Source organism: Monodelphis domestica, chromosome 4 (genome assembly GCF_027887165.1).
Source record: "Monodelphis domestica isolate mMonDom1 chromosome 4, mMonDom1.pri, whole genome shotgun sequence".
NCBI lineage: Eukaryota > Metazoa > Chordata > Mammalia > Didelphimorphia > Didelphidae > Monodelphis > Monodelphis domestica.
The window spans coordinates 37,511,424-37,522,392 of NC_077230.1; the positions used below are offsets into that span (position 1 = coordinate 37,511,424).

Below are 10,969 nucleotides of genomic sequence, written 5' to 3' on the forward strand. Positions count from 1 at the left end.
ACTAATACTACTAATTACTAATATTATTAATACTAACTATTAAATCATTTTAATATTAATAATATCAATTAATAATTAATAATATGGCCTTTAAAAGTCATAGCTCTTTTCTCTATGTGAAAATATATTGAGTATTTTGTCTATTTTAGAGTAAAGTTATTTTTAAAAGAATTCAAAGATTTTCATTAAAAAAATAAAGTTCCTCCAGGTTTACAAATCTCATTTCAAATCTCTTGTTCTTATATGAATTATTGACATGCAGATGAAAGAAAAGTATGAGGGGAAAGGAAACATGCTTCACAGAAGACTTGAAATGCAAAATTTGCAAGATGCAGTAAAATGAGGGATCATTTTGTAGCAAAGGATCTTTAAGTCCCCTTTGAGGTTTCACTTGTGTAATTTCTAACTATAGGAACATAATTAAGAGAAATTGAATCTTCAAGTCAAAAAGAAATGGATTTATTGTAAGAGGGTCGGTCTCATAATAAAGCTGGACTTCTGGTCAAGACCAAAAGACCCCGACCATTGTGAAAGAACTTCTTTTACCCACAAAGAATTAGACAATTTTTATTCTAGTACAAAAAATAGTCCAAGACAATAGTTATACCCATCTAAAAATAGAGGCACATGAAAGCAATGTTCATCAGTTAGGGCAACTAGGAAATACTTCTTATTGGTAGAAGTAATTTGACAATGACTTAGAAGTCACTTGATGGAAAAAGGATGGAGTGGGGGAGCCTGAAGTAATGACAAAGATGAGTGGGTTGTGTTGGGTGGTAGCAGGCTTCTAACCCTGGGTCAGGACTAGTTCAAGACCATAATTATTGCTGACGGTGCATGATACAGCAAATTTGAAGGGAGAGGCTTGTCAGCCTAAGGTCTAAGCTAACACTGATTAAACATATATATATATATATACATATATATATATATATATATATATAAATTACTTAATTCAACCTTAATAATTATACTAAAACAATCACAAAAGGCCTACCAAAATCATGACTTTTGCTAACTGTCTTAGAATTACAATTATGATTATCTCAAGACTACTGCTAACATTAACATCTAATTCTCACTTAAGGGAGTAGAGGATTTTTCACTCATACACTGTATGGTTATATTAACATATGGCAATCTAAGCTTTTAAATATTGTGTCTCTTGATCTCTAGATATTGGATGATGCCTCTGCTCCTTTTGGTACCCCAAAGCCATTGGTGTCAGAGTGGACAATAAACCAAGTTGGTCTTTGGTTAGCAAGCATTGGAATGAAAAAATATTCCCTGAGATTTGATTATAATAGAATAAATGGCCTAGAACTCCTTGAACTGGATAACGATGAGCTAAAAGTAAGCATAAGAAATGACTTTTTTTAAACATACCATTAGAGAACAATATCTTTTATGGAGAGTGTTTGGATATAAAACAAATAATAGGATTTCTATGTATGACCTATTTCCCAATCTTAGGTTTTAAGGAAATCTCTTTGCATGTAGTAACAAGAAATGTTTATTTGTAAATGTGGTTTGTTAAAGCCCCCTCACCCCATTTTTTAGCATTCCTGCCACATATTCATTCATTTTTATTTTTATTTATTTATTAAAAAAAACCCCTTGTATCTTCTATCTTGGAATCAACACCATATATTGGTTCCAAGGAAGAAGACCTGTAAGGGCTGGGCAATAAGGGGTAAGTGATTTGCCTAGGGTCTCACCACCAAGGAAGTATCTGAGGCCACATTCAAATCTCTTGTCTCTCAACTTGACTCTCCATGTCATTCTTTTGTAAAACTCTGTGAATAAACAAACACTGCTAAGCAGAAAAGCAGTGTTGTAATTTTGGACCAGTCAGATTAAATTCATGAAACTGATTCAAAAACAGTAATCATGGAAAATGGCAAAACATAATTTCATTTGTAGTAAATATCTCACTAAGCTTTACATTTCAAGTCCTGGTTAGAATTACTCCTTTGTCATTGAATATAGGGTCTTGCATCTGAGGAACATAATAACCACACAAAAACAAAAGAAAACTCCACTTGGATTCAGTTGTCACCAAGAAAAAAAAATATTCTGAGTTTTTTTTTTAAAGAATAGCTTCTCTCACAACATGTTTCTAGAATTTTCCTAAAATATACAATTTGATTTAAGTTTTTTAACCTGTTAATCTCTGATATTATGACCTTTCAATTTGAAGTCAAGTGAATCTGATGCAATAGCTATCAATTCAAATTAAAAAAAAATTACTGTTACCAAAATGTAACTACCTTTGGGCACCCAATCAGTTAAGCAAATAATAATTAATATAGGAGAAATTGTACTTATATTTGTGATATAAGAAGTTCCATTACTCTTCTTTTCAGAATGGTTACCTTTTATGCTAGTTTTTTCTTAATGTGTTTTAGGGTTTTATAATATAATTTTTTGTTTCATTGAGAAATATTAAACATTTTCCTTATGTTGTAAAATCTAAGGTGTTCAGAAATGACCCTAAAGCAATGTTATGTTCAGATAATTATGTAAAAAACTAGAAAATCTATTCATCTGAATTAATACATGCAAAATAACACCTTAAATTTTCTTTTCATAGTATATTGGTATTGAGAAGAGAGAAGATCGGATGAAAATACTTTATGGTATTAAGAAAATTCAAAAGACAGAAAAAGAATTAATACACTTTAACAATGAAATTTATCGAAAGAAGAGACAACACCTGAAAGAAATGGCTAAAAGAGAAAAATGTGATTAGTTCTGTAATATTTACTTTTAATCATTTCACTTCTACATAATATCATTTTGGGAGAGAATAATTTTGCCTAGGTTAAAAATTGTTAGTATCATACACACAACACGTATTACACATACTATACTGTGTTTCTGAATAAATTGATTAGAATATAAGAATATGGTCTTATTTGTGTAGGGTTCAGATTTGGAATGTCCTCAATATGACTGAAGTCAGTGCAAAAAGCAATCCTCCTAATCTAACAGAAATTCTTAGTCCTTTTCAGTTTTGTTCAACTCTTCCTTAGCCCTGCCTAGGCCAGCTGTAGAGAATCTGCCTCAAACACCAGATTGTTTCTTGCTTATAGTCCCAGAGTCCTAAATAGATATATGAATAAAGGAAATCAATGCATATAGAAGTTTGTACATATTATTGATGTCCTATAAGTACATGTCATGCCCAGGAGAACATCTTTCTTACCTTTTCCCATTAATTACTGCTACTACATTGTTCTCTATAGATTTTTTTGGCATAATCCTCTCCAAATCACAGCTCAAGAGCTCTGAATTTTTTTTTTTACATTTATCCTTCTGTTAGAGTATGTAGTTCAGTTTTCCATCAATGTATTTTAAATAGCAATGAAAATAACCACATAAAATCTCTCCCTAAACTTTCAGCTTATTCTCTCATAAATGTATAAAAGCTTAGTGCAAAAAGTATTCTACTTAGAATTCTTATGACAAAGGACCTCTAGGAAGAAGATGATTTACATAGAAATGTGTGAATAGAACACATGTGAGAGGGCAATGAAAGTAGAGATAATAGATATCCCAAAACTTTCCCACTTAAGGATATTGAAATCTGTAGGGTATCAATTGGTGGTACATAATCAGACTGGATATAATCAGAAAGCCATCCTTCCTTACAGATAGAGACTATTTTTGATGAGCCAAAAGCTGTCTCTACCACACATAAAAAAATGGCTCAAAATATTTTCTCATATATATGTTACTTGATGCAAATAGTAGGAATCATTCCTAGTTGACCAGACTGAAAGAGTTTACTCTTTAGTTCATGTGAAGTCTAATAATTAGATCATTATAATAACTAGATCATAATTATTCCTTCAGGAAGTGTAAAGACTTTGAAGGTTAAGAGGAGAAAGCCAGTTGCTAAGAAGCCATAAGAAGAGCAAAGAAAATCCTTGTTAATAGACTCTAAGTGTCAAAAAACATGAAAATTGTAATCGTTTTATGTGCTTTCCCAAATGGCTGTACTGACTCACTGAATCACAGTTTCATCAACAATGCACCAGTGTGGCTGCTCTCCCACAATCCCCTCCACTTTAGTTATCCCCATATCTTCCCAGCTTTGGCAATTGGCTGGATGTGAAGTAAGACCTCAGTTATTTTCTTATTTGAAAATGGTTTAGAGCAATTTTTCTTATGGTTCTTTATAGTTCATAATTATCTTGGTAGTATTCATATCCTTTGATAATTATTTTTTAGGGCAAATGTGGCTTTTTGATTACAAAAATGTATTCTTGTTCATATATATCATATATATTTATATAATATTTTAATATATGCCTATATAGGCTTATAACATCTGGAGAAATTTGTGTGTTTGTATGTAGATAAGTATATATGTATCTTAGTATTTGTTGTATTACATACAAAATGTGTATCTACATTTGGTTTCTAATATATATGTATATTGGAATACATGTGTATATATGTATATATGAATACGTGTATTCATACATGTCTTTATATATGTAGCAAGTCATGCTTAATCTCAAATGCTTTCTTTTTTTCATGGTTAAGTCAGTTTTATTAATGCAGAAGATTTTTAGCTTCATTTAATATAGTTTTCTGTTTTCTGTAATTGCCTCTAGCTCTTGTTTAGTTAAGAATATAACATTTACATATAAATGTTTTAATTTTTATGATATTCTATGATATTAAAGTCATATTTTCATTTAGATTTCATTGTGAAATGGTTTAAGATGCTACTATTAAGTCTATTTTCTACCAAATTACTTTGTTTATTTCCCCATAATTATTATCAAAGATATTTTCCCTAAGTAACTTATTTCCCAGTTTTTCAAACACTGCATCATTAAGTTTCATTATTTCTGATTCTCCATTTTTCTGTCTATTCCATTGCTCTACCTCTCCATTTTTTTAAACCAATAATATATGACTTTGATGATTGCTATATTGCAATGTAACATGAAGTCTAGACTCAGTATTTCATTTAGAGACATGACTTTTCCCCATCTTTTTTCATTATTTCCCTTGATATATTATAGGTCTTTTATTTTTCCAAATTTATATTTCCAAAATTTCCAAATTTTCCAAAAAAACTCCAAATGAGTTTTATTATGCCATTGAATTTTGTAAAGTAACCTTTTAAAATCTGATTGGCATAGCATGAGAAATGGTTAACTACAGTAGCACTGACATTTTAATACCATGCCACAGACATGAATAATTAATATTTCTCCAACTATTTATATTGCTCCTTATTTTCTCAAGGAATACTTTATAATATTATTTATGCAAGTATTTTACATATTTTGATGCATCCCAAGATGTTATTTGTAGCCATTTTGTAGTTATTTGCAATGTGATTTTCATTTCTATTATTGCTGTATATATCTTTATAGTTATTATATAAAAATGCTATTGATTTTTTGAGGGATTATTTTGTCTGATGTAAATTTCCTGGAAGTGATCATCTTAGTTATTATTTCTTCAAATTCCCTAGGATTTTCTGTGTCATTTATTATGTCATAAGCAAATAATAATAGCTAGATGATGAGACCTGCTGTGTGACAGAAAGAGATAAAAGAGACAGACAGACAGATAAACAAAAAAGCAAGGGCCAGATAGAGGATGCAAGATCTCCATTTATTATGATAAAGAGAAAGGTTTTTATAGAAAGTAGAGTATAAGCATTATATCATTCTTAGGGGTATAACATTCTCACAGATTATTGTTTATCAAAAGATTTTACCCATAACATTTTCTAAGGCATTTCTACAAACCCAGGCAACTGAGGAATACTGACAATAATACTTAGGTGTATATAGGAATCAGGAGGAAAGAGTCTGGGTCATATGGCCATGACATTAAAAAAGCTTCTTTGGTCATCAAAATTATGAACAACTTGAGGATTATTATTAAGGAAGCTTTCACATGTCTTTTTTTTTTAACATTATTTTATTTGGTCAATTCCATACATTATTCATTGGAGACAAAAATGATTTTCTTTTTTTCCCCCCCAACTCTCCCATAGCCGACATGTGATTCCACTGGGTATCACATGTGTTCTTGATTTGAACCCATTTCCATGTTGTTAGTATTTGTATTCGGGTGTTCATTTAGAGTCTCTCCTCAGTCATATCCCTTCAACCCCCGTAGTCAAGCAGTTGCTTTTCCTCGGTGGTTTTACTCCCACAGTTTTTCCTCTGAATAGGGATAGTGTTTTTTCTCCTAGATACCTTCAGATTGTTCAGGGACATTGCATTGACACTAATGGAGAAGTTGGTTACATTCGATTGTATCACAGTGTATCAGGCTCTGTGTACAATGTTTTCCTGATTCTGCTTCTTTCGCTCTGCATCACTTCCTGAAGGTTGTTCCACTCTCCATGGAATTCCTCCACTTTATTATTTCTTTTAGCACAATAGTATTCCATCACCAATATATACCACAATTTGTTCAGCCATTCCCCAATTGATGGGCATCCCCTCGTTTTCCAATTTTTGGCCACCACAAAGAGCGCGGCTATGAATATTTTTGTACAAGTCTTTTTGTCCATTGTCTCTTTGGGGTACAGACCCAGAAGTGCTATGGCTGGATCAAAGGGTAGACATTCTTTTATCGGCCTTCGTGCATAGTTCCAAATTGCCCTCCAGAATGGCTGGATCAGTTCACAACTCCACCAGCAATGAATTAATGTCCCTACTTTGCCACATCCCCTCCAGCATTCATTACTTTCCATAACTGTCATGTTAGCCAATATGCTAGGTGTGAGGTGATACCTCAGAGTTGTTTGGATTTGCATCTCTCTGATTATAAGAGATTTAGAACACTTCTTCATGTGCTTATTAATAGCTTTGATTTCTTTATCTGAAAACTGCCAATTCATGTCCCTTGCCCATTTATCAATTGGAGAATGGCTTTATTTTTTTTTTTGTACAATAGATTTAGCTCTTTGTAAATTTGAGTAATTAAACCTTTGTCAGAGGTTTTTATGAGGATTGTTTCCCAATTTGTTGCTACCCCTTCTGATTTTAGTTACATTGGTTTTGTTTGTACAAAAACTTTTTAATTGGATGTAGTCAATATTATTTATTTTACATTTTGTGACTCTTTTTAAGACTTGCTTGGTTTTGAAGTCTTTCCCTTCCCAAAGGTCTGACATGTATACTATTCTGTCTTTGCCTAATTTTCTTATAGTTTCCTTCTTTATGTTCAAGTCATTCACCCATTCTGAATTTATCTTGGTATAGGGTGTGAGGTGTTGATCCACACTTAATCTCTCCCACACTGTCTTCCAATTTTCCCAGTAGTTTTTATCAAATAGTGGATTTTTGTCCCAAAAGCTGGAATCTTTGGGTTTATCATATACTGTCTTGCTGAGGTCACTTACCCCAAGTCCATTCTACTGATCCTCCTTTCTGTCTCTTAACCAGTACCAAATTGTTTTGATGACTACTGCTTTATAATATAGTTTGAGATCTGAGACTGCAAGGCCCCCTTCCTTTGTATTTTTTTTTCATTATTTCCCTGGATATCCTTGATCTTTTGTTCTTCCAAATGAAATTTGTTATGGTTTTTTCTAAATCAGTAAAAAAAATTTTTGGAAGTTCATTGGGTATGGCACTAAATAGATAAATAACTTTGGGTAAGATGGTCATTTTTTATATTGGCTCATCCTGCCCATGAGCAGTTAATGCTTTTCCAATTGCTCAAGTCTAGTTTTAGTTGTGTGGAGAATGTTTTGTAGTTGTGTTCATATAGTTCCCGTGTTTGTCTTGGGAGATAGATTCCTAAATATTTTATTTTGTCTAAGGTGATTTTGAATGGGATTTCTCTATGTTGGAAATGTATAAGAATGCTGATGACTTATGGGGGTTTATTTTGTATCCTGCAACTTTGCTAAAGTTGTTGATTATTTCGACTAGCTTTTTGGTTGAATCTCTAGGATTCTTTAAATAGACATCATATCATCCGCAAAGAGCGATAACTTGGTCTCTTCCTTGCCTATTTTAATGCCTTCAATTTCTTTTTCTTCTCTAATTGCTACTGCTCGTGTTTCTAGTACAATGTTTAATAATAGAGGTGATAATGGGCATCCTTGTTTCACTCCTGATCTTATTGGGAAGGCTCCTAGTTTATCCCTATTGCAGATGATATTTGCTAACAGTTTTAGATATATACTGTTTATTATTTTTAGGAACCACCCTTCTATTCCTATGCTTTCTAGTGTTTTTAATAGGAATGGGTGTTGTATTTTATCAAAGGCTTTTTCTGCATCTAGTGAGATAATCATGTGGTTTTTGTTGTTTTGCTTGTTGATATAATCAATTATGTGGATGGTTTTTCTAATATTGATCCAGCCTTGCAACCCTGGTATAAATCCTACTTGATCATGGTGAATGACCCTTGTGACGACTTGCTGGAGTCTTTTTGCTAGTATCCTATTTAAGATTTTTGCATCTATATTCATTAGGGAGATTGGTCTATAATTGTCCATCTCTGTTTTTGCCCTGCCTGGCTTTGGAATCAGTACCATGTTTGTGTCATAAAAGGAATTTGATAGAACTCCCTCTTTGCTTATTATGTCAAATAGTTTATATAATATTGGGATTAGCTGTTCTTTGAATGTTTGATAGAATTCACTTGTGAATCCATCAGGCCCTGGGGATTTTTTCTTAGGGAGTTCTTTGATGGCCTGTTGGATTTCTTTTTCTGATATGGGGTTATTTAAGAAATCTATTTCTTCTTCTGTTAGTCTAGGCAATTTGTATTTTTGTAAATATTCATCTGTATCACCTAGGTTGGTATATTTATTGCCATATAGTTGGGCAAAGTAGTTTTTAATGATTGCCTTAATTTCCTCTTCATTGTAGGTGAGATCCCCCTTTTCATCCTTGATGCTGTTAATTTGCTTTTCTTCTTTCCTTTTTTTATTAGACTGACTAGTACTTTGTGTATTTTGTTTGTTTTTTTTCAAAGTACCAGCTTCTAGTCTTATTTATTAGTTTAATAGTTCTTTCACTTTTGATTTTATTAATTTTTCCCTTAATTTTTAGGATCTCTAGTTTGGTTTTCTACTGGGGGGGGTTACTTTGTTTGCTTTCAAGTTTTTTATTTGCATTTCTAATTCAATGATCTCTGCCCTCCCTAGTTTGTTCATATGTGCATTCAGGGATATGAATTTTCCTCTGAGTACTGCTTTGGCTGCATCCCATAAGGTTTGAAAGGATGTCTCACCATTGTCATTTTCTTCGATGAAATTATTAATTGTTTCTATGATTTCTTCTCTAACTAACTGATTTTGGAGTGTCATATTATTTAATTTCCAATTAATTTTTGATTGATCCATGTACCCTTACTGATCATTAATTTTATTGCCTTATGATCTGAAAAGGCTGCATTTATTATTTCTACTTTTCTACATTTGAATACCATGTTTCTGTGACCTAGTGTATGGTCAATCTTTGTGAATGTGCCATGTGGTGCTGAGAAGTTGTATTCCTTTTTGTCCCTATTTATTTTTCTCCATGTCTCTTAACTGTAATTTTTCTAAGATTTCATTTACTTCTTTTACCTCTTATTTATTTTTTGATTTGATTTATCTAAATTTGATTGTGGTTGGTTCAAGTCTCCCACTAATATGGTTTTACTGTCTATTTCCTCCTTCCATTATCCTAGTTTCTCCAATAGAAATGTGGGTGCTATACCATTTGGTGCATACATGTTGATTAGTGATATTTCCTCATTGTCTATATTCCTTTTTAACAAAATATATTTTCCTTCCCTATCCCTTTTAATCAGGTCTATCTTTGCTTTGGCTTTGTCAGATATCATGATTGCAACTACTGCCTTCTTTCTATCAGTTGAGGCCCAGAAGGTCTTATTCCATCCTTTAATTCTGACCTTGTGAGTGTCTACCCACCTCATGTGTGTTTCTTGAAGACAACATATGGCAGGGTTTTGGATTCGAATCCATTCTGCTATTCCTCTACGTTTTATGGGTGAGTTCATCCCATTCACATTCAAAGTTATGATTGTCACTTGTGGATTCCCTAGAATTTTAATATCCTCCCCTAATTCTGACCTTTCTTCTTTAGCTATAACCTTTAAAGTCAGAGATTTACTTTAAATCAGTCTCTCTAGTCCCCTCCCTTGATATGTTTCCCTTTCTAGCCCCTCCCTTTTTGTTCCCTTCCCCTCCCCCCTCTCCTTCCCTCCCTTTTTGTGATCCCTCCTCCCCACCCCTCTTGGTTTTCCCTTCTCCCTTACCCTGTTGGATAAGATAGAATTCAAGATCCCAATGGATCTTGATGCTCTTCCCTCTAAGAGTTGATTTCACAGAGAGTAAGGTTTAAGTAAAAACTCTCTTCCTCTCCTTCTTATAGATTTCTTCCTTTCCCTTTCCCATGTGTATCTTTGTGTGAGAATGATTATTCTATTTAGTTTTATTTTCTATTTCTTGGAGTATATCTTAGTACCATCAATGATTTCCCCCTCCCTTTTTCTTTCTATCCCTTCCCTTTCTCTATATCATCTTGATACCCCAAACTTTCCCTATGTGTGATTTTTCTTACTACTCTAATGATGCAAACAATTTTTGAGAGTTACACATTTCATTTCCCCCACATATTAATATATATAATTTGATATAAATGTAGTCCTTATAGAAGAGAGTTTGAATAAAAGAAAAAGATAAAGTTTTTCTCCTTTTCCCTTTCCTTCATATTTATGTTTTCAAGTTTCTCTTGCTCTTTGTGTTTGGATGCCAAACTTTCCACAGAGCTCTGATCTTTTCTTTACAAATACTTGGAAATCTTGTATTTTGTTGAATGCCCATGCTTTCCCCTGGAAGTATATAGTCAGTTTTGATGGATAGATGGTTGAAGATCCAGCTCTCTTGCTTTTCTGAATATCATGTTCCATGCCTTATGGTCATTCAGAGTGGAAATTGCTAGGTCCTGTGTGACCC

At 32.8% G+C, this 10,969-nt stretch overlaps 1 protein-coding gene across 4 annotated transcripts in view; it reads left to right on the forward strand.

The window, feature by feature from the left end:
* The window catches only part of LOC103097891 (uncharacterized), a 36,522-nt gene extending 33,615 nt beyond the window's left edge, over positions 1 to 2,907 (forward strand). For all 4 annotated transcript variants that reach the window (XM_007493490.2, XM_016433391.2, XM_007493489.3 and 1 more), the window contains 2 exons: positions 1,177 to 1,353; positions 2,594 to 2,907. In XM_007493490.2, the coding sequence (XP_007493552.1) occupies positions 1,177 to 1,353; positions 2,594 to 2,752 (336 nt within the window). In that variant the 3' untranslated portion in view covers positions 2,753 to 2,907. The remainder of the gene's footprint in view (positions 1 to 1,176; positions 1,354 to 2,593) is intronic.
* Positions 2,908 to 10,969: the final 8,062 nt, after the last annotated feature.